Here is a 27,661-nt window from a genome sequence, read left to right on the forward strand (position 1 = left end):
GGAACTGTCACAGATTGGAGGGGACTAAGGAGACAGGATAACTGGGCAGCGTGGGGTCTCAGGCTCCACCCTGGAACCGAGGATGTGAGTGGACACCTGGCCAGATTCAAACGAAGCCTGTAGTTTAGTTAAGAGTGTTGTATCAGTGCTGCTTTCCTGGTTTGATAACGAAACGATGGTGTGCGTAGCGTTACCATTAGGGCAGCTGGCAGCTGGGTGAAGGGTGTACAGGGAAGTAGGTGTTACTTCTGCAACTTTTCTAGAAATCTAAGTTATTTCAAAATAAAAAGTTGTTTGTTTTTTTAATAAGAAATAGCTAACACTGTTCTCCCATCCCCTCTAGCCCTTGGCAACCTCTACTCTACTCTCTGTAGATCTGCCTATTCTGGACATTTCATGTAAATGGAAGCATACAACGTGGGGTCCTTTGTGACTGGTTTCCTCCCTTTAGGATGACGTTTTCCAGGTCCATCCATGTTGACGCGTGTGTCAGTACTTCATTCCCTCTTATGGTCACGTAGTCATCCATTGTATGGCTCTCACACACTTTGTTCATCCATCAGTTGATAGGATTTGGATCGTGTACTGTTTTGGGCTATTTTAAATAATGCCTCTGTGAACATGCTGTACAAGTGTTGGTGTGGACGAAGCTTTCCTTTCTCTTGGGAAAACACCTAGGAGTAGAATTGCTGGTAGCGGGTTTCGTCTTTTCAGGAATTGCCAGGCCATCTTCCAAAGCAGCTGCACCGTTTCCCACTCCCACCAGCGGTGTCTGAGGCTTCTGGTTTCTCCGCAGCCTCACCCCCACTTGTGCTTTTCATCTCTGTCTTTATTTTAGCCCTCCTAGTGCTGAAATGGCATCTCACTGCAGTTCCGATGCACACTTACCTGGTGGCTAATGATGATGAGTATCCCAGACGTCCTTTTTCACATCCATTGCCCTGGGGCCAGCAGACTGTTCTGAGACTTCCCAGGCGCGTTCGGCATTTGTGTCCCTCTTCTTGTGAGATCGCTGTGCCGACGTCGTGCAGTCACGGGCACTACCCCAAAAGCTCTGGGGAGTGAGTAGGCTTGGGTCCTCAGGGCTCTGGAGCCATTTCCTTTTCAAGGGCCGGAAGCAAGGTGTAGGGGACCGGAGAGTCTGTGTGTTTTTATAACAGGAATCTCATTCATTCAAAAGACCCAACAGCCTTTAGCATGATACATTATTCCTCTTACACTCCCCAGGAGGCCCTGATGGTTCTTGTGATTCCAACGTCAGCAGTGGCATCTCTTCAGTCAGGTAAGTGGTTTGTTGCAGGGGTGGTCGTGGGACGTGAGCAGCCCAGATCTTTCCTGGGTGCGGGGACTGCCATAAAGACCCAAGGCGAGCTCTGCTTGGGGCCACTGCTTATGGGGCACAGGAGGTGCCTGAGGAGGGAATGTGAGGGACCCTGAGCAAGCCCAGCCCACCCAGTTCTGATGGACAGATAGCCTGTGGGGCAGAGATTAGAGGCCCCTGGAGGTCTCTATAAATACAAGTTACAAAAGTGTAACGTACAGTAAATACACAGTGACCACAGTGAGACACAGACACCTTTGCCCAGCACCGTTTGCATGTCCAGGATAACATGGGGCAGGCAAGACTGACGAGGGGAAGGCTGTCCCAGGACCTTCTGGATCACAGGCAGCAATGGATTGAGTCTAAGGGTGCGTGGACCAAGCTGGCTGAAGCGCAGGAACTGTCCTCTCCTAGGCTCCTGGGTGAGCAGTAATGGCGCAGCCCTCCACGTGGGGGCAGTGCAGGCCAAGCGTCGTGATAATTCCCTTCCTTGCCAACCTCCGGCACACTCTGCAGGGGGATGGCATTCCCCTGGGGAAGGAATCGTCATGTGCTGTCTCCTGGTCTGAGCCCCCTGGCCCATCTCGCTTTTTCTTTGGGTAGAATTGACACTGGTGGGGCTGGAATGGGTGGCGGTTCTCCTGCTGTGGGTTCCTTCCCTTGGAACTCGGCCCTGGGCAGCGTCGCTCATAAAGGGAAAATGGGCATTCAACCCGGGAGGCTCTGTTCTCCCCAGACCTTTAGTATCTCTCCTCCTTTTATATCAGTTCAAAATTATTCTTATCTAAGGGCCCCTGTGCATGTTGCCAGGGGAGGCAAGTAGCGGTTATAAACATGGACTCCTCTTAGGACCACTCGCGAACCGTGGGAGCCAGCCAGCCTGCATTACTCATTCGTTTGTTTTCAGTTGTCACATGCCCCAGAGCACCTGCCTGTATCCAACTCTCCAGGTTCCAAGCTAGAGAGATGGCCCCTGAGAGGCACCTGACCTTGAGGCTGTCTGTGGGGAGGCAGAGAGACAACCAGGAAGTTGCCAGAAAGGGCAGGGGTTGCTGTGGCAGGGGACTCAGAGGGTGCGGGGGGCCAGAGCTGAGGCTGGAGTAGTGGCTGACAGCAGTGAACGCTCGGGGTGAGCGCTGCCAGGCCCTTGCTGTGCCAGGTACTTGGTGTCGCACGATTAGATTTTGCTCATGTTGAAACCCCACGGGGTCATTAGTGGTGTCTCCACTGTAGGGCTGGGAGGGACCGGAGATCGGGAGCGACTGTGCAGGGAACACAAGTAGGAAGGACCCGGGTGGGTGCAGCCTGGTTAAGAGGGGTAAAGGCTCTGACTGAAGAGGTGGCAAAATAGGGAGGAAGTTGTATGGATCTGAATCTGTTTTGAAAGTAAAACTGACAGAATTTGCTAATGGGAAGGAGTGAAAGGAGAAAAATGAGAGAAAGAATAAGTTCTAGGTTTGGGGCTTGAGCCAAAGCAGGGTATCCTGGTGTCATTTCCCACGCTGGAAGGAGGGACAGGTGTGTGAGTGGGGCAGTCAGGAGCTCTGTTCGGGGTGGCTCAGAGCAACCCCATGCGCAGGTTTGGGTAGTGGGCTCTGAAACTCGGGGGAGAGGTCTGCATGGAGATGCAGGGAGAATGGTGTGTCCTGCAGAGGAGATGTACTTCTGTTCTGAAGGCCGTGGGAGCCCGCAGCACAGGAGGGAATGAGGGAGCACACCCGTGACTTAGAAGGCCCTCTGGCAGCCCTGTGAGGGTAGATGAGGGAAAGGGACAAAACTGGCCGTGGAAAGGCCTATTGCGGACTTACCACTGTAACCTGGGCTGTAGGGGATTGTCCTGCTCCGCCAGGGACAGCACCCCCCTCCCCCGCCTCATGCTTATGTGCACCAGGCAGGGGCCTCAGCTCTTGTGAATGCTCTGAGTGGTGGAGTCCCGCTTTCAGGGCTCACATCCTGCCTCCTCCATGCCTGGCTGTGCGGCCCTGGGCAAGTAGCTTAACCTCTCCCTGCCTCAGCTTACTCCTCTGCAAACTGAGTGTAAGGATGGTACCGACTTCATAGAGGTCTGGAGCTTAATGACCTGAGATAGGAAAAGATCATAGAATGGGGCCTGGCACACAGAAAGCACTTTACACACTCTAGCTACAACTGTGACAAGAACCTCGTTATTATCCCCATTTTACAAATGAGAAAACAGGCCCAGAGAGGTAAACTTCTTGCCCAAAGTCATTCAGCTAATCAGTTGGCCACGTTGGACTTCAGGCTTGGTCTGTCTGACATGAAAGCCCACACATTTAACCTTTATTATTCATAGCTGGAGAGTTGCAGAGCTTTGCATACCAGCCTCTTTAACTCACCTGACACAGGAGCCCTGGACAGGCGCTGCCGTGTGAGCAGGCCTCCGCTCTGCTGCCGAGGGCCGTGGTGTCGCTGCTGACACTCAGCGCGGGTCTCCCAGGGAAGCCGGTGGTCCCACACAGGAGGCAGGCAGGCAGGTCTAGAGATTGGTGCTTCCCAACTTTCAGCATCTGCTGACTGAAGAAGTCATAATGGTCTTTTATACAAAAAATGTGAAGTCAGAAACAACTTCTTTAAAATTTATCTTCCTTTTAATTTGATTACAGCTGTGACACATGAGTACTACGAAGAGTTAGACATTACAGAAATAAGGGGCTGCCTTGCTGAGGGCGCGAACCACTGGAATTGGTCACTGTTTATTGGTAGTATCAGAAGCATTATTTAGTACACAGGTGTTTTAATAGCCACGATAGCGCCTTGCATTTGGAAATTGCAGCACATGTACGAGTAAGACGTTTGTTTGTTAGGAGATGCTTTATGAAAAAATGCTCACTGGAAATGGGGCTTTGCAGACACCTTGAAATAGCTCAGAAGCCCCAAGAGTGACTAGTCTAGACTTTTTGGAACCCATGCAGAAATGTATTTTAAATTGTGAATGAGCTCCCTTCTGTTCTCTTCGAGTAAGGTGAACCAGGGTGGAGGGTGCACCATCTCAGGCCCCAGACCAGCAGCTCAGGCGCTGAGCAGCCATGGAGCATGCACTCTCTCAGCAGGGCCCAGGCTTCCAGGGTCCTGGCTCCGCCCCGGGCATGCTCAGAGCCCAGCACACAGCAGCCCGCCCCACCTGGTGGGGCAGCCCAGAGCTGCTTCCTGGGAGGCAGGTGGGATCATCAGTTCTCCCTTTCCTGGGAGCTGAGATCAACCTCCTGGTGTGTGCCTGCTTCCCTTGACCTTCACCTCCAGCCAGTGGAGGGAAGTGAGACCCAGGGAGAGTGTCTCCAGCTGAGAAGTGAGTTCTTTGTGCGTGACCTCCCAGCCGTGGATGGTCTAGACTGTCTCTCAGCCTCAGTCTGTGTCCTCACCTGTGCATTGAAGGGTCAGGTTACATGAGCCACGAGCTCCTTTCAGTTAATAGTTGTGGTTGACACCGACCCCACCAGCAGTCTGAAGGTTCCCGTGTCTGGGAGGTGTGCTGCCGCTGGCATTTGCCATGGGAAAATCAGAGATGCTTAGTCCACTAGATACTGCCAGTTCACACACCGGCTCCTTGAAATCCTTCCTTGTTATTTGGCCCTGACACAGTGCCACCTGAGGGAGGTACCATCCTGGGCTGGCCCTTGCTTTCTGCCCTCAGAGACACTGAGCCGGCCAGGAGCATCTCAGGACCACTATGAATTAAGGAGCCCGGCTGGCCAAGGGCCCGTCTAGCCTGGCATCTTTGGGCCACTAGGTTTGGAGTGCCCCCCACAGAACAGAGACCCGCGCAAGGCTTCCCCAGTGTCCTTTCTCCCTAATGGAGACTTTGTCTGCCCTCCTGATGAGAAAATGCACCACCCGGGGCTGGCATTCTGCTGCGCCTGCCAGGGGACAGTTAGAATTGATGCCACCAAGGACCCTCCCTGAGCCTGGCCCTTTAGGAGGCAGGGCCATGTGGTCAGTGAGGCCAGTCTGAACTCAGACTGACTGCTCAAATTCCAGCTGCCAGCCCCACCACTTCCTGGCTAGGTAACCTAGGACAGATTACCTAATGTCGGTGTGCTTCAATTTCCTCATCTCCAGAATGGGAATAACATTGTCATTGGCCTCAGGAAAGTAAATGAGGCTCTGTCGGTACAGAGCTCAGAGCTGTGCCTGACACAGGTTATTTAGCCAAGAAATGTGAGCTGTCATTTCCGGTACCTCCATCATCATCGTTATCAGAGCCCTGCATCTGCCCCCCCGCCCCGCGTTGCCCCCCAGCCCCAGGTCAGACACACCACTGGGCCTGATCCAGGGAGTGAAGAAGCAGGAACTGGGCTTGGCCCTGCCTTCCTCCCCACTAGCAGCTCAGGATGGGCCAGTGCTAGGTCAGTGCAGCCCTGGGTCCCCTGGAAAGTAAAAACAAGGCCTTCCTCCCAGGAGGGTCATTTAACCAAGAACGTGGCAGGCAGTGACTGCCAGGCACGGGGTGCTCTGCTCCTTCACGGCTGGGGCGCCCCGCCGCTCCTGCTGGGGAAAGGGATGTGCCGAGGCCTGGCCTCAGGCTCAGGGAGCTGGGAAAGAATAGGCAGCGGCGGGTTTCTCTTCACTCCCCAGGGCCTCCGAGCTCCGGCTTTGGTAAGGCCTTGGCTATGGGAGGCTCCTCGAGCTCCTTCAGCCCCGGGACCCTTCTGGCCCAGGGAGAAGCCAGCAGGATGGGGAAAAGTGGGATTGGAGATAAGACAGTAGGTAGATCCTGGCAGGGAGAGGAAACGACTAGGAAATCGTCAGCGAGCCCCCGCACGCGGCTCCCCCCACGGGCTGCGCGGCCGGTCTGCACGAGCGTGCTGTCACCATGAAGTGCACGCTGGGCTTCAAAGACTAGGGCACCAGGGGAAAGAATTATCTCATTAGTGATCTGTATATTGACTTCATACCAGTTATATGCTGAAATGACCGCATTTGGGGTATGTTAGGTTAATTAAAATGTATCATTAAAAATCATTTCCCCTGTTCCTTTTTACTTTTTAATATAAAACCAGAGCACATAAAATTCCATGTGCGGCTCACATTGTATTTCCCTTGGACAGTGAGCGTGAGAGGGGCTGAGACGGACGCTGGTAGCAGCCCGTGCACTGCCCGACTCGTCTGTCCATGCGGCACTTCCCTGTAAGCTCAGGCTCCGAAGGGCCTAGATGGCGGACATCCTCGGCTGACCCCAAGAACTTCCAGCCACAAGGCTCCCGTGGAAATCTCAGTGGCAGCCCTGGCCAGAGGCTCAGCCCTTTGCGCTACCAGAGGATAGAAGTACCCGCTGTAGCCCCCGAAATGAGCACCGTGGGGAATCATCAGACCATATTAAGTAGCAGTTCCGTTTAGCAGTTACAGAGCTCAGAATGATGCCCTTTAGGAATTCACATCAAATGAGCCTCAAAGAGGCTACAGGCGAATTAGGAAAAAACACAGGCATGGAGTTCCTGATGCAAATAAATAATTGAGCAGCCTGGAAATACCACGAAAGACCATTTTGTACTGGCGGCAACTGAAGCGCCTGGCCCAGTCCTCAGAGAATTGCAGCCCCATCCACACCGGTCATGGCCCCTTTGTACGAATACAGTGCAATGCACTGCCAGGAGAGCAGCCCCTCCCTGGCATCCTCAGGTCTTCTGCCCATGCCATCCCCATCCCCCAAAACACCAGTCTCTGCCTGGGCCCCGTGCTTTGGGCAGAGGGTGGGGGTCGGTGTCCCAGCAGCACCCTGCCCTCTCAGGGCTGCCCAGCAGGAGACTCTGCCTGGAGACACGCAAAGCTTCGGTCGGTAAAGCCAGGAGCCTGTGCCACCCTGGAGCAAAGCCCATTCTGAACAGCTCCACTTCTCATAGGCAGAGGCCGACTTCCCCAACTAACAAGAACTTTAGAGCTTCCGAGGCAGCTCTCAGGGCTCCTCAACCAGGCTGAACTCTGGGCTGAGTGCCCTGGAGTATGGCAGAGAAAAAGCCACGATCCCGGGCCTCACTTGAGAAATGTTTGTCAGGGGCCTTGGGAAGGTCCTGGGGTGGCAGGGGTGTTAGCAGGGCCTTTCCCTGGACTTTCCGGACGTGGTGGTTTTGTTTTATCAGAAAGGGTCTGGACTGAATGGCCTTGCAGCCCTGAGGTCTGCTGGGGCCCAGCTCAATGACACTGGAGAGGTTTTCTACTGTCAAAGCCAGACTAGTGCTGGTAAAGAACAGGGAAGCAGTGGGCATCCAGCAGCCTGGCCCTCACCCCGCCACGTGGGAGAGAAGCAACCCCTCAGGGAGGTTCTGGTGCAGGGCCAGGGTGGTGCTAGGTTTGGTGGGCAGGGCTCCAGTGGCTTCAACTCCTGGTCTTGCCCACAGCACAGAAAGGGCCCCAGTCGCCCTCCACCTCGATGGGATCGTGCAGGTCCTGAACTGCCACCTCAGTGACATGGCCATCGGGATGATGACCAGGATTGCCGTGCTGAAGTGGCTTTACCACCTCTACATCAAGACCCCCCGGAAGGTGAGCCCCGAGGTCCACGGGCCCAGTAGGTCTCTCCAAGCCAGGGGCCTTTTCCATTCCCACCTTGCCTTTCAAGGGCCTGCCCGTGCTTGGTGGGGTTTGGATCACTGATTGCGGTTCTGGGGAAACCGTGATGTGCAGAGGGGTGACAGATGCTCGAGGAACCCTTGGTGTCTGGGGGAGCAGGGGAAGGCGGCTCATGCAGGGGCGCCGTCCCAGCTGAGCCCAGGCCTGGAGCGAGGGAGAGCCTCACGGGCACCCTCCCCTCCCCTCTGCAGATGTTCCGGCACACGGACAGCCTCTTCCCCATCCTCCTGCAGACGCTATCGGACGAGTCCGATGAGGTAGGTCCACAATAGGACGTTCCATGACAGTGGTTTCCTGGCCTCCACTTTTGAATGACTGATGGGATCTCCTAATGTAGAGGTGCTTGTTTGGTGTTCTCTTAAATCAACACCCCAAAAGTTCCCTGTTCCTTATACCTGGTAAGATACGCCCTTTAGAGCAGGGGTCCCCAACCTCTGGGCTGAGGACAGGTACCCCGGACCAGTCCGGGGCTGTCAGGAGCTGGTCGCACAGCAGGAGGTGAGCTTGAATGTAATGTGCTTGAGTCATCCTGATGCCATCCCTCCCACCCCACCCAGTCCTTGGAAAAATTGTCTCCCATGAAACCAGTCCCTGGTTCCAAAATGGTGGGGAACCCCTGCTTTAGAGGAAAAGCTGTGTTTGCTGCTCTTGGCTTTGGGAATGAGCATGCCTCCTCTGCTGGCCCTTCTCAAGAGCACACTGGGTCAGAGCATTCGCCAGGCGACCAGTCTGCACAGGCAACTCCTGGTCCCTGGAAGGCAGTGGAGAGTGACAGTGGGGAGCGCCACTGTGGCTGAGGTGTGAGTGCAAGGTCTGGCCCTGCTTCACTGCCTGAACTTGAGCAAGTCACTTCCTGACTCTGCACCTCTTTTCTTCCAGGCTGAGTGGGGTATTAAGAGCACACGGGTTGTGAGAATGAAATGCTCTACACAAGATGCTTAGGTGCCATGCTGGGCGCACGCTGAGCACTCCGTGAGTGCTGGTTGTGGTGTTCATTTTAGCTGGACGCCACTTGACCTTGAGTTTGACATTGGACCCCTCAGCTTTGCTTTGTTGGGATCACCAAGAGCTGCTGGTGCAAAGGGGAGAAGCTGGTCCAGATCCCAGCAACAGAGTAACCCTGAGTGGGAAGCTGGCCGGGAGAGTTGGGGAGAGCTGGCCCCTGGGTTATTCTGCCATCTGGGGGCTCCTCCAGCTACACACCACCTTTCCCCATACCATTCTTAGCAGCACCCCATTCCATGGAGTTAGGGTAGATGAGTTCTTTTTCAGGGGCAGGGTTTGCAGCTGGGCGTTACCATTTGCCAGGGTGGCATCCCATCTCTCTGCCCATGCCAGCTCCAGGCTGCACATCGGGTGCTGGCTGCTGTGCCTGGGCTCCTCTCCTCCCCTCTTCCAGGTTCTGGGCAGCTGTGAGCTCCAGGCAGAGCTATAGTCCATGGGCAGTGGGAACGTGGGGGTGGGCAAGGCCTGGAGGCTGGGGAAAGGAGAGGGGCATGGCTCACAACTTCCTGTGGAGTGAGGCACCACGGTCCTCCCTGGGCTTGGACCAGGCTTGTGTGGGGCTCGGGGAAGCTGTCCTGCAGCCTAAACCTGCGCTGAAAAGGGATGCGGACAAGTAGATGTCTGCCTCTAGGTCCTCTAAGGTACTCGGCGTTTCCAGAAAAATCCAGAACAGATGGTCTGAGAATCTGCCCTTGGCCCCTGCTGCCTGCCCGCCACATACGCACACCACGTGCAAGCACACACGCACGTGTGCACACACACATCTCTTCCCTCTCCCCCACCGCCCACTGCAGTGCCAGGCCCAGGTGGACTTGGCCCGGTTCTGCCTGAGTTGAGAGTGACTCACTGCACAGTCACAACCCTCATTCAGTACAAAAAGGAAGAGAACTTTGCTGATTGGTTCCTTCCCTAGGACTTCGCTGGAAGCAGCTGAGTTTTCAGTCCTTTAAATTGAGTTGTTTAATCCCATCCAACTCTCTGCTCGCATTGGTTTTGTGTGCGTGTGCATTTAAAGGGAGCGGGAGGAGACGCAGTCCATTGAACAGCTCTGTTCAGGTCGAGGCTGTGCGGACTCCATTTGCTGGGGCTCCAAATGCTGGCTGGGCTTTGGGGCACATCTGTTGGGTCTCCGGTGCGGATAGGATTGCAGCTGCTCCTGGGGACAGTCTCGGGTGGGGGGTGGGGGAGTGCTGCTGTAACGGGGGTAAAGTCCCTGCTTTCCCATCTCCAGGGGAAGGGTTTGGGGACCTCGATAATCAGTGGGGAGTCCTGCTTCTGCCACATCCTGCTGCTTCACCGGAATCACATTCCTAAGTGTCCCCTGCCGAATCTCTTTGGCGACTTTGAGGGCTTACTGTGTACTTGGCAGTGGACAGACAGCCACACACAAGACAAAAGTCCCTGTTCTCCTGCAGCTTCCTTTCTAGGATATCTAGAAAAAGCTCTCTGCTGAGTTTTCCCATTATTTCCAAACACAGCCCTGATATAAAATCAGAGCTCCCTGGGGTACAGGACCCTGAAGGCCATTCAATCAAATCAGACCACAGCCAAACGGGGGGTGGGGGGAGGCCCCTTCCTACTAAAGGCTTCACAGAGTCTAATGGATGTAACAGCCCCTGCGAAGGTCCTTCCATCCGGCCCGGGGGCCTCGCGGCCCAGCTTACCCCATGTCTTGGGGGATTCTCTGGAACAGCTGACTCGTGTGAAGTCGTTACTGTGCTGGGGACTATGCGGTGTCCTCACTCAACAGTGCTCACAGAGGCCTCAGCCGTGCTGTGGGGGGTACTTTTTCCTAGGCCTGAGGAGGTGAAGTAACTTGCGCACAGCTAGGAAGTGGTGGAGCGAACTCCAAACCACACCTGTTTGAGCCCGAAGCCCATCCTTCTCATCATATAGCTACTATGCTGGCATTTCCCCTGTGTGCCCTCGCTGCCCGTCAGAACCAGCTGGGGAGATGGAGATCTCATATCTGATTGAATAATCATTCCCGCTTCTGGCCACCTTCTCTTGTTCCACAGGTTTTTGAGAAGAGTTGTTTGGTGTGGCAAGGGGTGTATATTCTGAAAAAGCTCTCCCTTCAGCCTCCAGACCCTTTGTCCACTTTTCTTGTTGATTTCTAGAAACTCTTTGTATTGGGGACATTAGAGTCATCATCTTCTTGCAGATGTTTTTCTCTCCCAGTATGATTGTGACAAACCCACGTTTCTCGCCCTTGGTGAGAGCCACTGGCCTCGGGACAGAGTATCCGCAGGTGTTAATGATGCAAGAGCTGGGCGCAGGGTGGGGCAGGGCTTCAGAGACCGGGCTCTGCCCCTCCAGCGTGTCCCACAGTCCCATTGGCATGAGGCCTCGTAGGGATGTCTTGTCTGTCATTGTTCCTCAGTTCTATCCCAGTGACAGCTTGGGAGTCGACACCCGTCTGGCATCCTCAGTTGTCTCTGCTTTTCTGTTGTTCAGGGTAAGTGGCAGTTTGCTCCGCACCGCCTGCTCCTTGCAGACTATCTGAAAATCCCTTTCGTCAGAAGGAATTTGCAGTGTCAAATTGATATTCTTGGCACCAGAATAGAAATCCTTCCATTAGCTAAAGATCCAATTACTTGTTTTTAAGTGACAGTACTTCCTGATTCAACAGCGTGGAATGCAGGGAGCATTCCCAGAGCTTCCTGCTGGACCCTGGCAGGGAGTTGGGACTGCCCCTTCCCCTGCCAGGAGGATGGGGAGGATGCCGTTGTCGGCTGCCTCCTGAGCCTGCGGCGTCCTGACCTAGCGCTCCTGTACCTGATGCTGTGGCTGGCCCTCCGGTCAGTCCTTACCCCTCCCCCCTCCCCCCTCCCAAGCACAACTTCCTCCCATCCCACATTTAAACTCCTCAGGGTGTAATGGTGGGTACGGGTCATTATATATCTGCCCAAACACAGAACGCACACCAGGAGCGACTCCGAATATGAACTCCGGACTGTCGAGAATGATGACGGCGTCAGTGTAGGTTTATCAATTGCCACCCCCGCGGCGGGGGACGCCGATGATGGCAGAGGCTGTGCCCGGGGAAGGGCATGTGGGAATGCTGCGCCTCCCGTTCAGTGTAGCTGTGCACCTATCAAACATAAAGTCTATTTAAAACAAACAAACAAAAATGTAGAACTAAAAAACAAAAAGAACTCAGTCTTAGAAGGGACCTGGAAGGAGTCTGGTTCCGCCCTGACTGAACGTAGCATCAGGTGGTTGGCCCCCCGCCCTGACCCCGAACCTATCCCTTCGCTCCAGGGACCGTGGGCAGGGAGTGCAGCCTCCCTGGTTTGAGAAACGGGTAGTCTTAGGGTACTTTTGTAGGTCTTATTCGTTAGGAACTTTACTTTTGGTATTTTGTATTTTTGTTGTGGTTTGGAATGGCATTCCTTTCTGGTAACTTCCTCTCCAGTGGCCGTGCAGCCTGGTGGTGCAGAGTGGGGGCTCTGGGGTCAGGAAGTCCCAGAGTCCAGACCCTGGCTCTGTCGCTGATTAGTTGGTTGGCCTTGAACAAGTGACCTAGCCTCTCCGAGCCTAGCTTCCTTATTCAAAAACCAGGAGTAATGGTGGATCCACCCTCCCAGGTTGGTCATGAGGACCAAAGGGGACTGACTGGGTGTACAATGCTTCGCACAGGGCCCAGTACCCGCAAACCGGTGGTGAGCGTGGCCCCTCTGAGGCTGGTAGTCATTTCTGTGAGGGGCCCGACAGCAGAGACACGCTGAAATCAGGAAGGTGGGCCCTGTGGTGCCCCAGAGCCTTCCTGCCTCGGCTTTTGCAGCAAAAGCTGGAGTAGAAGCTGGTCTCTGTCCTGTGCCCCCACCTGCCTTTAGGACCACACAGGCCCCATGCAGATGGGCAGGGCGGGCAGGGTGTTTGGGGGCTCATCACCCATCTGCAAACCTTAGAAAGAACAAAGGGAACAGCAGCAGGCAGCAGGACCAGAGCCCTTCTCTGTACTTCCTCCTCTTCGCAGCCTACGCCCCAGCCCCCCAGCACCCCCGAGGTGGAGCTGCCCGATGTGGGAGCAGGCCATGGTCAGCAGGTAGTGTTCGTTGCTTCGCAGGTGGAAAAGCTCCCAGCTAGCTGCCCGGGTTCCAGGGAAAGGAGGGAAACGGCATCGTTGGCAGAGGACCTGCATCAGGGCCTCTCTCTGCCACAGACTCCTGCTCAGAAGCAAAACCTGCATCTCCCATCGAGATCCAGAATTGCTCCAGGAGCAGCCTCCCCAGATTTTGCTCAACATCTCAGACCTGGGGTGTCCTTAAACTTAGAGCAGATGTTCCCCTCCTAGAAGAAGCCCCGCTTCCTCTCCCCTAGTTTCAGAGTAACCATGAAGAGAAATTGCCGATGGGAGTTTGCAGCTAACGTGACTGGGGCAGGAGCAGAAAAGAGAGAATGAGGACCACCTTTCTAGAAAAGCTGGGAGGGTAGGACGTGAGGGCGTTGTTCACAGCAGTGCCCACGTCTGCGGCTCAGGAGGCTGAAGAACAAGGAGGAGAGCGCACCAACGTCACACCCAGTGTGCTGCGCAGCCGTGGCTCAGGAGGCCTGGTCGCGGGGTGGGTCTGGGCAGTGATTTGGAGGCACCCACAAAAGTCCTGGAAGTACACCACAGGAGCAGTGAGTGACGTACGCTGTCCTCGGGCTCAGGGTGCATCTCAGAATGGCCCAGACCTGTGGGGCGGCAGCCCGAGGGCGGCTCCAGCCTGTGCTGAGTCCTGAGGGAGGAGGGGCCATGAGCTCTTTCTTTTGAGTGTGAAACTCTGCCCATCAACCCACTGTCTGAAGGCATTCCACCCCCCACCCCCCAGCAGGGGGGTCTCCCACGGCTGTATTTGAGGGATGGTTGGCTTTGGGGGAAGGGGCTAGGACTTCATTTGTTTTCCTAGTCCAGGTCCCAGGAGAAACGGCGCAGAACTGAAGAGGCACTCAAACCTCTGGAGGGAGAGAGGTTTGGCCAAGCTGATGCCCAAATGACAGACAGGTTGAGACTCGTGTAAGAGGTGAGCAGGACAGCTCTGGGGTCATCCACCCCTGACCGGCCACCTGAGCCCAGGCCCAGAGCAGCCTGGGGCGAGCTGCCTTTGGCTTCCTGTCTCAGGGAGCAGCGCCCCGTTGTCCCATCGTGTCCCCTGACTTTTCCCCAGGGTCGCTTGTTACTTTGGTCTGGTGGGTGGGTCGGCTGGGCCCGGAGGCTCATCTCTCTGCTTTCCGGGGATTTCATTAGTGACAACAGGGACTTCAGCATGGCTCCCACCTGGGGGAGGCCCCACACCTGACAGTTGTGCTGTGAGGAATCGTGGGGGAGGCTCTGAGTCCCCATAGATTCGTCTTCTCATGGTCTGAGGTGAACGGGGCTACCAGGAGGGAGGGTGTACTGCTAGAAGTCGGCCATCCCTCCATGTCTGCCCCAGAAATGAGGGCGCTCACTTCATTAGCGGTCCCTTCGTTTGAGGGCAGCTGTGAGAGCCGATGACAGCCCGTCCAACACCCCCACTGCTGGCTTCGCTCGGAAACCACGGTGGGCGCTGCATCCGTCCCCACGTGTCTGGGAGGGGACTGGGAGGAGAGGGCAGAAACCGAAGTGCATGAGGTGGCTGCGCTGTTTGGGGTGCTTTGCATCTATTGCCTTAACGAGTCTGCCAGCACTCCTGCTGTGATTTTAATTTCCCCCGGTTTGACATAAAAGGAGATTCAGGCATGAGGAGAGAACTTCCCCAAGGTCACACCGGCAGGAGCCAGAACTGAGCATCATGTCTGTCTGATTCTAGAACATCTAAAGCCCCACGCAAGGTCGACCTCACTGCAGAGCAGGGTGTCCAGCGGTTTGGGCACTGCTTTACCAGGCCAGCCCCTGCCATAGCGTTCACGGCGTTTTGTCTTTGGCTGGGCTGCAGTTCTCCAGGCGCCTTCTCTCTGAGCAGTTGGCCCCGACCTGCCCCAGAAGTTGCCCGGGCGGCACACTGACCCAGGCCCCGGCTCCCGTCCAGCCCCTCCAGGACAGGCCTTCGGTCCACGCACCCTGCACTGTGAGACCAGCAAGTCCACAGCATCTCCTCATCTCAGTCTTCTTCCCTAAAATTTGCTGGACTGGATTGCATCGGCCCCATCCAGCTCCAGCTTTGTGTGGTCCTGGCTCCTTCCCCAGAATATCAATGCAGCCTGCTCAGGAGTGGATGGCCTTCCGTAAGAACGGGCTTGTTTCTCCTTCTCATATCCTTGCCTCAGTTTCTATGTCATTCCAATTTTCATTCCATCGACTCTCCAGAACAAACCAAAACAACCCCTCAATTCTGAAGACTTCTTCATAGTCAGCTGGCATGGTTGGGCCAGCTGCCACCCCAGAGAGCCGAGGGGTAGATGTCAGGGCTCAGAACTGGTTCTCCTTGCCAACGGCCCACCCCAGGTGGGGGGACGAGCTGGGCCCCGGCAGGAACGTCCCAGAAAAGAGAGGCGTGGACCCTTTCCCTGCTGCCACCTTCCGGGGGTCCTGCCAAGGACACGGAACCCTTGTCCACTCATCTCTCCCTGTGGCTGACCTGCAGCAAGGGAGAGAGGTGGGACCCCAGTCACAGTCCCCCAAGACACCCAGGCCCCCACAGCCCAGCAGAGGCGCTGGCAGTCACCGCTAGGGGTCCTGAGAGGACTTCGGTCTTCTGAAAAGAGCCCTGGCTGGGAGGAGAGGGAGCAGCAGGGGATCAGTCCCAGAGTCATGCCTGGGGAGAGGGCCTCTGCTCTTGTCCTCCTTCTGTGGGTCTGCTCTCTGCTTCCCTCTTCAGCCACCCTTGAGTGAAGGGAGGACCCACAGTAACTGCAGTTGGCCCTGCGGTGTTCAAGCTCTGGGGAAGGCAGGTTTGTGTGCCGGGTGTGTTTCTGGTATTTATCCCTGTCTGGATTCCTTCCAGTGATGAGCAAGTACGGACCCAGAGCCAGCTCAGTAACTGGCGTCAGTGGATTGAGCTGGGGGGTGGGGGTGCCTGCTGCCTGGCCCATCCGGGCTCCTGATGAAGACAGAGGTGGGACTGAGCAGGGTGGGCAAAGGGAGGCTTACTTCCCCAAGTAGGGCCCGTCAGCACAAGAGTGATTCCACTAAGGGCAGCTGGGCAGAGCCCTACAGCAGGGCCGCCCCAAGCAGGGCAGCCGTCAGAATCCTCTGGGGCTTCTGAGAATGCAGCCATGTGGGCCTCAGCCTGGAGCCCCTGGGCTGTTCCCTCAGGCAGGGCCTTGCTGCCTGGGTGCTGGTGCTTTCCACACGTTCCCAGGTGATTTTCTTGCCCGTCTCTGGTTGAGAACCGCAGGTGGGGACCCACGTTAATATCCTGCTGGAATCCTAGGGCCCTGCCCCAGCTCTCAACCCTTCTGTCCTCCCTCCGAAGGCCTCAGGGTGGTGGCCCGACCAGAACACCTGTCCTCACCCCTCACCCTACCCAGTGTTGATGGCATCTTCAGAAACTAAAATTTCTCCCAAGATATATGTCGATTTTTCTCCTCTGGCAATGCCACAGTTGAATGAGCTGAATTTCCTGACAAAGTTCTGCTGACAGTCCCCAAGGCCACGGTGGGGGCAGGTTTGGGCAGTGCAGTGATGCTGAGGTCGTGTCATTCCCACTGCTGACAGGAAGACCTACCACCCACCCAGCATTCGCTTCCTCCCTGCCGGAGCCCACGCTGGACGTCATTGAACGTGCGCGGTCTCAGTTCATCTGCGCACGGCCTTCCACGGTGGCTCTCCTGTGTCCCCCACTCCCCCAGGAGGAAGCCGAGACTCAGAGAGGTGAAGTCAGCTTGGTCAAGAGCTCAGCTTCGATGCTCCATGAAGCATTGTTGGTCACACACCCCACTCCTGCACATCAAGGCCAGCCAGGTCCCCGTCCGTGTCAGTAGTCCCCGGTGCCCTCTCATAGCCCTTGTCACACTCTGCGGGGACAGAGGCTTTGTCCAGCACATAGCAGGCACTCAGAAACATTTTATGAGAAAGTGAACAAGTAGGACGTGGGGAGGATGGAGAGCTGATCCCGCTGGGCCTGCCCCACGCTCCTGGGTCCTCCCCTGCTGGGCCTGGCCCTGTGGAACAGACAAGAAGCCAGGCCTGGAGGAGAGTCTGCCTTCTCACCCAGGGTTCCACACAGCTTTCAAATGCCCTGGGAGTAAGTGGGGATCTGGAGGCAGGCAGGAGACCAGGGAGCCTGCACTGTTCTGGTTGCCAGGGACGGGTGCCCTGGAGACAGCTGGCCCCTCGGCTCATCGCCTGGTAACCCAGCTATGACGGTGTGTGCTGCTCTGCCCCCAGCACTTGCCCTTCCCCGTAGGGAGCATTTGTAACCGAGAGTACACCCTCATGGTATGATGCAAATGAGCAATGGCTGGCACCCGCTGGAAGGAGACCCTGTGGGGTAGGAGGGAAGGGGAGAGGAGAAGGGGGGTGGTGTCAGGAAACCAAGTTGCCTGGCCCTGGGCTGGCCTCTGAGGGATGGCGGCTGGAATGTTTTAAGCTGCAGAACCCAGCTGTTACCACCTCAGTGGAACTTAAGCAGAAGCATTAAGTGTAGGCCTTTTGCGTGTTTTTTGCATATATGGCACTGAACTAGGCACTCAGGGAAGGATTTCAGATTTTATTAAAAATTTAAAAAACGGAGGCAGGGAGGGAAGGGAAAGAGAAAGCAACCCCAACCCTGAAGGCGTGCGCTCCAGGGCCAGCCGCCCAAACCCAGGCGTAATTCTTCTTCTTTTTCTTTTTAAATTGATTTCACTTTACTAAAACAAAAGGTTTTGAGTCAGAGTGATTTTTTTTCAGTGGGAGGTGAAGTAGGTCCACACCTAAGCCACCCTCTCCCACCCTGCATGTGAGTGTTCTGGCAGTGCTTTCCTTGCTGTTGGCAGGAGGCAGGGCTGGGGGCCCTCCCCAGGCACACGGGAGATGCTGGGCATGGCCTGCTCCGCCCTGTGGTCACCAAAAGGTTGCCTGAGAGCGCTGCCCGTTCCCAGGCTGGGGCCTGGTTGCTGCCCTGCACTGCTGCATCTGGGCAGGGGCCCCCAGTCCTGGTGCCTGCTTCCAGTGCTCCACGGGTGACCCCTCCTGGGACATCAGCCTGGCTTCTGAGGCTCTGTCTTCTGGCCACTTCCACCAGTCATGGGAGCCATTCTGTATGCAGCTGTGGACTCAGGAGGCTCCTTGTGGGGGAAGCCGAGGGCCCCACACTTCCGTGCCTCTGCCCTTCCTCTCAGCTCCACATCCAAGGGTCAGGAGTACCTGACCTGACCCAGATCTCAGGCGGTGCCGCCCCACCGCTCTGGGAGACGGTGGCTGCACTGGCCACACCTCGGCCTCCAGGGCCCTTAGCCTGGATTCACCTCCCTGCCAGCACCAAATGTGTCCCTTGGAAGCACTCTCGCAGCTTCCTCTTGGCCAGGACCGGAGAGGGCCCCGCTTAGGGATTTCCTTCACTGCTCACAGGGCTGGAAGGCTGAGCCAGAGGACATCTGGGGCATAATCAGCTGACCGGTGGCCTACCCAAACTTTTGACAAAAGTTTCTTAGAGATAAATGAGGAGAGAGAAGTGGGCGGCGGCTGCATCCATCCCCTTGGCAGGAGCTATTCGGAGCCATCCATCTTCCATTTCCTGCCCGGCACTGCAGGTCAGCAAGTATTCCTCCAACGTCTGCCCACGCCTCGCCCTGGGACTTCGCGGTCAGGAGTCCCGGTGCGAGGCGAGGATGGGTCTCCAGCTGCTCCCAGGTAGTGAAGGAACAGCCAGGAGCACCTAGGGGGCCAGGAGAAGGAACCTCCTACCATGAGGGGTTTTCCAGGGCTCGTCTCTGGACCAGGTGTTGGGACAGGGAGTGCCTGTGTACAGGCCACTAAGAGAAGGAAGGGAAACAGCCACCGTCCCAGAGAGACTGTCCCTGACTTGCTGGAATGCAGTGTGGTGACAGCCTGCAGTGGCTCCCTCCATCCAGATGACTCCCCTCTCGCACGGAAAGTGCTCTTCGCTGGTGTCAAGGCACCTCCTACAAGAAAGGGCTTCCTTGTTTTTGCTCCCCAAGCCACAGAGGGGGTGAAGCCCCCACCATCACCCCTGCAGCCTTCCCTCAGAGTTGCTTTGTCACATGTTTTTGACACCCAGTTGCTACTGACCCTTTCATTCTGGGGTGGCCAGCTCTACTGCAGGATGAGGGGCCAGCTGATGTGGCTTCCCCACCCCCCCACCCCACCCGTTGCCATGGTAACGGCATGCCCTCCTGTTCCTGCAGAATATTGCTTTCTTGTAACCTTCCTCCCTCCCTCTCTTTCCTCCTCCTTTTTCTCACACAAAAAGAAAGCACAAGTGTTTTATATTCATTTTGCAAAATGCTGTGTAGTGCATACTAATTGGTGTGGCTTCCTCCTGCTTTGAGCCTTGCCCGTTCTGGGAGCCAGGATTCCAGGCCAGCACAGGCATGGGCCCAGCCAGCCTGCTCATTGGAAGGAGGGCGAGATCCATTTCTAGAGGCCAAGCGGCATGTCTCCAGCTCAGGGCCTTTCTTCCAGGCTTTAAGCAGGTGCCTCAACACCCTGGCTCCACACAGAGACTCAGCCGCATCCAGTGGGAGGGTGGCCCCTCTGTTGCCCAGGCCCCCTGTTGACATTGCCTCCCAGGGCCTTTCTCTCACAGGGACCTCTTCTGGCTCCTGAGGCAGAGTCCTGGCCTAGGCCTGCATCAGGAGTGTTGATCTGAAGCCTCAAGTTCAACTCCTGGGCTGAGTGGGGTCTGCTGGTCACCTGGGGGAAGGCCAGTAAGCCTGGATGTCAACCATCTCGAAGCCCCGGAGTGGCACTCCACAGACTCCCAACTCCCCTCTTCAAGACGTCCCTTGCCCTCCATTGTGACAGCCCCTTCCCCCTCTGGCCTGTAGGAGGCTGAAGGACATGGTGGTGCTGGTCTCCGGCTCTCGCTTTAAGGGAGTGGAAGGGCAGTGCACGTGTGTGCACACCGCATACCCGTGGCATCACCCCTGGCAGGACTCTGGCCTTTTTGCCAGCTCCTGGGGACCAGAGAAACATCTTTTGATATGTAAGCACAAGGGGAGTGGCTGGGATTGCCCGAAACCTGTAGGCAACATTTCTGGCTTTAATTGTGCGACTGAAGTGTAATTTGCATTCATTTGCCATTTGGTGTTAAACTTCCTAAAATAAGAGGATTCAAAACGTAAAATATGCAGCTTTGCTGCCCTCACTCTCCAGTGGGACACAGGAGGCCGCACAGAGAGGCACGATGCAGATTCTCTGGTGGGGAGTCAAGTCTGAAGCCCTCTATGTGTGCGCCGCTGTCCCAGCCCAGTCCCTATGCCAGGGCCACCAGCCCTGTCGCCGTGGCACCAACAGTCCTGTGACAAGTGGTGCATGAAGGGTCAGCTCTAACCTTCATGATAACCTTGCATACGTGAGGAGACCAGCACCCCTTGGGCCGAGTGCTGTCTCCGGTGGCACCTGTGCTGCACTGCCAGTGTCTACTGCCCCTTCCCCACCAGTACGTGACCTGCTAAGAGTCCTGTCCTGTTGGCCTTGCATCTCCTCCAACCAGCACAGGCCCCTGACCACAGCTGGCACTCAGTAGACGCTGGGGGAGGGGGTTGTGGGGGTGAAGCTGACTGGTGCTCCAGTGTGGGGACCAGAGCTGAGGGTGAAGTGTACTCCCTGTCACCTTGAGCATGTGACCACGTGTAAGGTGAGACTGAGGACAGTTGGGGTGTGAATGTTGGCTGGCTGAGAGCAAAGACAGCTTCCTCCTCTGGCCTCTCCCCCTTCTCCTGCCGTCTGGCCCTGGGGCCAGAGTGTGGAGACATCTCACGGGAAGAGCGAGGCCTCTCAGGGGCTGCTGCTAAGCATCTTTCCTGACTGGGAAATCGGCATCTGCCATTAGCATGGTGTGGGTCAGTGTGGCCCTCCCGGGGTTGGGATCTAGCCCGAGTGCTGGCCTGGTCCCAGCTTCCTTGTGCTTTTCTTACTTGCTGCATTTGATTGCCAGGCCCGCTGCCTGGAGGAGGAGTGCTTCTGTGCACCGCAGAGCCAGGCCTGGGGGGAGGGGCTGGCAAGCGCCAAGAGCTGAAAGACACATGGCTTGCCTCCTTGACACCCCCCCCACTGGCTCTCCTGTGAGTCTGAACCAGGGGTGAGATCACTGGGGGGTCAGCGAGGGTTCCCCACCTGGGGCCATGGGCAGAGTAAGAGCATATTGCTCAGCAAGTACCATTGGATTGGGAACTAGGGTGTCAATTTGGGGTTTTGACTTGTTGGGGTGTTTTTTGAGATAGGCTCCACATACCATAAAATTCACTCTTTTAAAGTATACTTTGCAAACAGGGCTGTGCAGCCATCACCACCGTCTAATTCTAGAACACGTCCGTCGCCCCCAAAAGAAACCCTGTACCCGTTAGCAGTCAATCCTCATGTCTCCCTCCTCCAGCCTCTGGTAGCCACTAATTTACTTCCTATCTCTGTGGACCTGCCTGTTCTGGACGTTTCACGGAAATGGAAGCGTCGGGCCCTGTGTGGCTCATGCGTCTGGCTTCTCACTCAGCAGTGGTTTCTGGGGGCCGCCCGTGTTGTGGCATGCATCGGCACTTCGGTCCTTAGTATCGCCGGGTGGCGTTCGGGCATGCATGTGCCACGTGCTGCCCCCCATTTAGCAGTTGGGGGGCGTTTGAGTTGTTTCCACTTGCTGGCTCTGATGCACGATGCCACCGTGCACGTTCCTGTGGAAGTTTGTGTGGACGTGTTTTCAGTGGTAGCCCTGTGTTTAACTTTTCGAGGCACAGTTGGCTGGCGTCTTGCCTCACTGTTTATTTTGAACAAGTGACTCCCCCCTCCCGGCCTCCCTGGTCTCCTTCGCCTCCCTCACCTTTAGACAGTGACTTGCTTGGAAGGGCAAGAATGCAGAGCGCACACCCTGCGAGCCAGGGCTCAGGCTGCTCCCTCGCGTAGCAAGCCCAGCACTGTCCCTGCTCTGCGGTCTGTCCCCCCACCCCATCCCCTATGTCTTGTCTGCCATTGTGGAAGTGAAAGCCTTCTGGGAGCCTCTTTCAATGACAGCCGAAGCCTGGGCCTTCCTGCATCTGGACCTAACCCTGCGCAGGCCTCCAGCCCTCCACCTGAACCAGGCAGCCCTTGCTCCTGCCATCCGCCTGGACTGCTTAGCAGCCATGCTCTGCAGCCAGCACGGATGCCTTCCCTGCAGGCCCAGCAGTCAGAATGTCCCAGATGCGCGGAAGGACAGGACCATGTAGGTCTACCCCCAGGCCGTGGGCTGGGGTCAGTCTGACTCAACTGCAGCCCCAGCCCCCAGCACAGCACCTAGCAAATCACACAGGAGAGAGACAAGGGAAGGACGAGGTTGGACAGCCGGGAGATGGCATCTGTATGTGAGTGCCATGTCCAACCTGGGTGCGGCTGGAGTGCCTGCCACAGGGCGAGGAGTGAAGTGACTGTCCATTGGGGAATCTTCATGCCAAACACACCAGACAGCCGGGAGAAGACAGTGGGGCCAGAACAGGCCAGCAAGCAAAGAGCTCAGCTGCGTGTGCCAGGCTGCAGAGAGGACCCTGGGAGGGGAGGGACAGCTGGGGCAGGAAAGATGGGGTGCTGGCACATTAGTTGCCTAGAGACAGGAACTGCTTTGAGGAAGGGTTAGTGGCTTTCATTTCTTCTGAGATAAAATTCTCCCTTTCAAAATACACGATGCAGGGGTTTTAGTACATTGACAAGGTTGTGTAACCATCGCCACTGTCTAACTCCAGAACGCCTTCATCATCCCGCGGAGAGCCCTGGAGCAGCTTGACCTTGACTGTAGTCAGCGTATTGCGCTGGCTGGCTGTGGTACCCGGGCCCGCCCGGAGCTCTGTGTCACTTCCACTGTCCAGGGCTTCCTGGATTGCAGGGGCAGCCCTGGGGCACCATGCGACACAGTGCTGACCTGAGCCTACACTTCGGACTGTTCTCTATGCTCAACTCTGCATCCTCCTTGGGAAAACTTGGCGGGCAGGGGTCAGGTCCAGGGGTCTCACTCCACTCGTTTCTGTGTGTGCACGTCTGGAAGTTAGGAAGCCTTCTGTCCTGGAGCTCGGAACCACAGCCCAGGTACGGAGGGTCCTTCAGGACATGCTGTGGCCTGGTGTCACTTCTGCAGAAGGATCTGTCCTGTGACACTGGGGGGCTGGGCCATGGCTGCCACACCCAGAAGTGTGGCCTGGAGGGCACTGCTGGGTCATCGTTTAGGCACGGGCCACCTAGGAGCCCTGCGACGTGTGCTGCACAGACTGTGCTCTGGCACCTGCGTCCCGCACGTCCCGGGGTCCCTCGCATTCCCACTCCAGGGACCAGAGGGGAGTGTCGTGGCAAAGCTGACTTCCAAGCTTCAGATTCCAACTGTCTTCCTCTAGCTGCTCCTGTCCGCTGCCTGCCTGTCCTCTTCAGTGCGGTCCTGTGCGGGACCTTCTGAGCACTGTCCTAGCCACAGCCTCTCACCAGCCCGTCGCCCTCTGCAGACCCCTCCCCACTCCTGGAGGAGAGGCTCTCTGTCTCCCGTCATAGCTGCCTATAGGGGTCCTTGTCCCTCATCCTCTGCCTTTCTCCCCTAGGTCATCCTGAAGGATCTAGAAGTGTTGGCAGAAATTGCTTCCTCCCCTGCAGGCCAGACAGAGGACCCAGGCCCCCTCGATGGCCCTGACCTCCGGGTCAGCCCCTCAGAGCTTCAGGTGCCCACGCCTGGCAGAGCTAGCCTGCTGACTGCTCCCAGTAAGTATTCCCCTGCTGCTTCCAGCCTCGGGGACCTGGGAACACTAGTGCTCCGTCTCATCCTGGATGGGGTCCGTCCTCGGGGCTGTCACTCTCAGGCCCTGGAGTTCTGCCAGGGTGTGAGGGGTCAGTGATGGCCACTCTCCAAGAGGCAGGCGGACCTTGCCGCCATGCTGCCTCCTGGCTCACACCCCGGCGGCCCCCTCACCCCTGTAAAAGGCTCTCACATCCCTCTTTCCTCGTCTTCCTGCACCTTTCATCATCTTGAGCCTTTGGCTAAACGTAAAACCATCTGAGTCAGCTATCGTCTCTTTCCCTGGGGCGGCATCTCCCCAGTCAGGAATCCGGGGGCTTTGGAGTCAGGGCTCACAGGTGGAAGACGAGGCAGCCATTTCCTTCCTCACCGAGAGGCTAAAAATAGCTCTGAACATGGCAGTCAGCCCAGGCAAGAGACAGCATGATTCAGACATGTTTCCAGGCAGTCCTCGGCCGTGAAGGTGGCCATGCCGTTCCTGGGGCTCACCTTTGAGCTCGTCCTAGACATCAGACGGCCCTTCTCCCAGGCCAGTGCAACTCCCAGTGCCTCCCTTCCAGGCAGACACACCAGTTCCCCCCAACAACACCATCTGGGAAATGCCCAGGGATGCAAGTCAGTAGGAAAGTACCAGTGAATCTTTGGTATTTGCCTGGAGTGTGTCTTTGTCCCCTGAGTGGCTCTTGACACCCAGGCACAAGGTCCTAGACAGCCCCTCCTCTGATGCAGAAGCCAAGTGTCAAATAAACTTGGGGCCCTTCAGCAACAGCTTGCCTCCTGCAGCCCCCCAGGCTGGCCCCAGAGAATGCCTGGGCACACTGCTTGGTGGAGCCACGGAAGCCCTGCAAATCTGACCGCACCGCAGGGCTGCGAGGCTGGCACAGAAGGCCATGTATTGGAGACGTCTCCTGGTGACGTTCAAAGTCTAGCCCCACCCCTGCCCTTGTAGCGGGTACCACGTAGGCCCTCAGGCTTTAGGCTACCACTGCCGCGCATGCTCTCCTGCAGCTGGTCCCCAGTTTCCCACTGTTGCTGACTAAAGTAAGGAAGGAGTAAGGGGGCTCCCATGGCAACTCAGCTTCCTTCTCTTGTTTCCCCAGGATGCAGTGGTTTCCTCTGGCCAGTCAGAGGCCGTAGTTAGGGAGGCTCTCACATCCTGACCCAGGACCCATGCTGAGGTTCCCACCCTCTGTCCCACAGCCCAGGACTCCATTCTTCATCCTGGGTCCCCAAGTCAGCACTGGAGGGTCAACCTGAAGTCCCCAGGACAAATGACAGGAAAACCACAGGTTGAGTGGGGGGGCCAAGGCCCAGTGTGGGGGGAGGGCCCTCCATGACAGGGTGAGGAGCAGAGGGCTCTTTGTAGGAGAGGGGGGCCTGGAGGGCAGGAATGGGGTGCAGTGATACCTGCCTGGAAGAGGTGGCAGCAGCCAGGAGAAGGTACCAGCAGGGGTCATGCCAGCCTTCAGGTCCCCTTGCTGTAGCATCCTCTGTCCTCGGTGGGAGAAGCCAAAAGCTGTGGCAGCACAGCCCCGGACAGGGAGACACCTTGGCCTCCCGGAACTCTGTGCTCCATCTGTACAGTGGCTTTTCTCTTCCTCGGGGGCACAGAGAAGTGCCCCTGGAGCCCTGCATGCCTAACTGCGCCCCGGGGCCTGCCGAGGGGGGCTCATCGTGATTGAAATGCTTGCTTACTTTTGGATGGGCCACAGAAATGGCTATGGGTGGCCCAGGTCTGCTGGAGAGGGTGGGGGGCACCCGGTGCCAGAGGGCCTGACCCAGGGAATCCCAGGTGGGGCCCCGTGGCAACAAGCCCTTTTGGCTGCTTGGGAACAGGGGCTGAGGGTGCTCGGATGGCAAACACTGAACCCCAGCTCCTGCACCCACCAAGACAGATGGGCCACCAACGAGGCTGAGTCAGTCAAGACTTGCCCCAGCTCTCCAAGGCTGTCAGACTGGCTCACATCAGCCAGGACTCACCCTGAATTCATAGAAAAACAACCAACTGTGCCAGATGGGAAGAAATTCCATCCTGGAAAGAACACCAAGAACGTACCTGCAGCCAGTCATGTTTCCTGCTTCAAGGACCCACAGCGCCGAGGGCCACACGCTCTGAGCTTCAGACTCGTGTGCACACGTGCGTGTGCGTCCGCAGCTGGCTCTGCAGTTCTCAAGGGGGTCCCTGATTTTAAAAGGTCAAGATCAAGTTCATACCAGAAACAGAAGAGCATGGGAAGCCAGAGCTGGGCCCCAGCTACCCTCGGGAGGGCATGCAGCAGTCACCGAGGCTGTTGAGGGTGGCTCTGAGGGCAGGAGGCACGCAGGAAGTACACACTCATTCCTCTGCAGGCTACTCTTTGTCCCACTGCTTCTAAGGCATGCAGGCAAGGGGGTCGTTCTGTCTGTTTCCATCTGGCTGTGCACGTGGACAGTGGCTGCAAGGCCAGACCCCCTTCCTGTCTGGATTCTGCTTTCCTCTGGCTCTCCGTGGCACTGCTCTGAGGACTTGCAGACCACAGTCTGTGTCCCTTCGGGGTAGGTCGCCCCACCCAGTAAAGGAACATGCTGGAAAGCCAAGGAGGCAAGGAACCCAGCAAAGATGAAATCAGTGGGGTTCGTAGGGAACCAAATGGCGCTGCCTGTGTGTTGGGTCTGTAAACCCACATGGTACAGATTGAATCAGTGGTAGGGAAGCGAGGCCCATTATATGCCTAGGCAGTTGCTGTGTTGGCCTAAATGCACCACAGCAGTGGTCCCCGGGGCCCGCCAGGCAGAGTGGGATTTTCCTCTTGCCTGCCCGAGCGTGAACATCTCACAAGAAATGCAGAGCTGTGTGGGCTGAGGTGATGCTGTCCCCTGCTCCCCTTCATTCCTGATCTTTGCAGAGCCCCAGGCAGGGAAGAGGGCCACCTCCAGGGCAGTCGGGAGGAGAGCAGCCTGGGAGGAGGGACACCATGTTTCCCTGTCTCCCTAGATTGAGATGGAGTGAAAGGAAAGAAAACAAATCCTTGTGTCGCCTGTGACTTGGCAGCTTTTGGCCTTCTCTGCCTGTCCCTACTCGGGGGGATGTCAGCCGAGTCTCTGCCAGGCTCTGGGGAGAGGAGACGATGAGCTCCCCTCACACAGATCTGAGGGGCCTGACCCTGAGCCTGCGAAGAAGTCTCGGCAGGTGCAGGAAGCCTCTGGGACCATTCCCCCAGTGGAGACGTGCCTGGCCCACATGGGGCTTGGACATCCCAGCTGCAGAGCGGGAGCAGCCTTGGCCAAGCACAGCAGCAGTGTGGCACTCTGGGGCCAAAGGTCACCCCAGGACTGATGTTTGCCCCTGAAACCCGGTCTTCCTGACCTCCCCTCCTGGCCCGGGCCCATTCTTGGTGGGATGAAACTGCTTACATCAGGATTCCGGTCCAAGAGGGAGTGTGACCCCCCCCCAAAAAAAACAGACAAAATTGAACTGATTCTGTTTTGTTCCTTATAGCCCAGGCTGGCATGGCCAGAGCAGAGAGAAGTTCTAGAAAAAACTTAGAAAGCGATCCCTGGGCATTTTCCCCAGTGCTAACAGCCACTGTAGCATGTGGGGCTCTTGTTAGGGCCAAGCTCTGTTCTAAGCACTTGCCACGTGCCAGCTCCCGGAAGCTCACTGTGGATTAGCTGGGGACACCTCTGAGAGGAGAGCACTGTTGCCGTTCCACCTGGCACGGGGACTGTGACCGGCGTGGGTGCTGACCCAGGAGCCTGGCCTGAGAGCCTGCTCTCTTCACCCCCACACTCAGGACAGGAGCACAGGGGAGCCCCAGCCTTGCCCAGCACTATAAGCTACCACCACCCGAGGGGAGGCACAGAACAGTGGTAGCCAGGCCCATGGTCTCCTCTGGGTGCTGGGTTCTGAACCCAACCCTCCAGGCCAGGTTCTTCTCCCACCTCTGTTCTCCCGCCC

At 56.8% G+C, this 27,661-nt stretch overlaps 1 protein-coding gene across 3 annotated transcripts in view; it reads left to right on the plus strand.

Annotated features, from left to right (window-relative positions):
• The window catches only part of VAC14 (VAC14 component of PIKFYVE complex), a 93,808-nt gene that overhangs the window by 23,715 nt on the left and 42,432 nt on the right, over nt 1–27,661 (plus strand). For all 3 annotated transcript variants that reach the window (XM_045191885.2, XM_024556104.3, XM_045191888.2), the window contains exons 10-13: nt 1,228–1,282; nt 7,675–7,819; nt 8,098–8,163; nt 23,534–23,690. In XM_045191885.2, the coding sequence (XP_045047820.2) occupies nt 1,228–1,282; nt 7,675–7,819; nt 8,098–8,163; nt 23,534–23,690 (423 nt within the window). The remainder of the gene's footprint in view (nt 1–1,227; nt 1,283–7,674; nt 7,820–8,097; nt 8,164–23,533; nt 23,691–27,661) is intronic.

The sequence above is a fragment of the Desmodus rotundus genome, chromosome 12, assembly GCF_022682495.2.
Source record: "Desmodus rotundus isolate HL8 chromosome 12, HLdesRot8A.1, whole genome shotgun sequence".
NCBI lineage: Eukaryota > Metazoa > Chordata > Mammalia > Chiroptera > Phyllostomidae > Desmodus > Desmodus rotundus.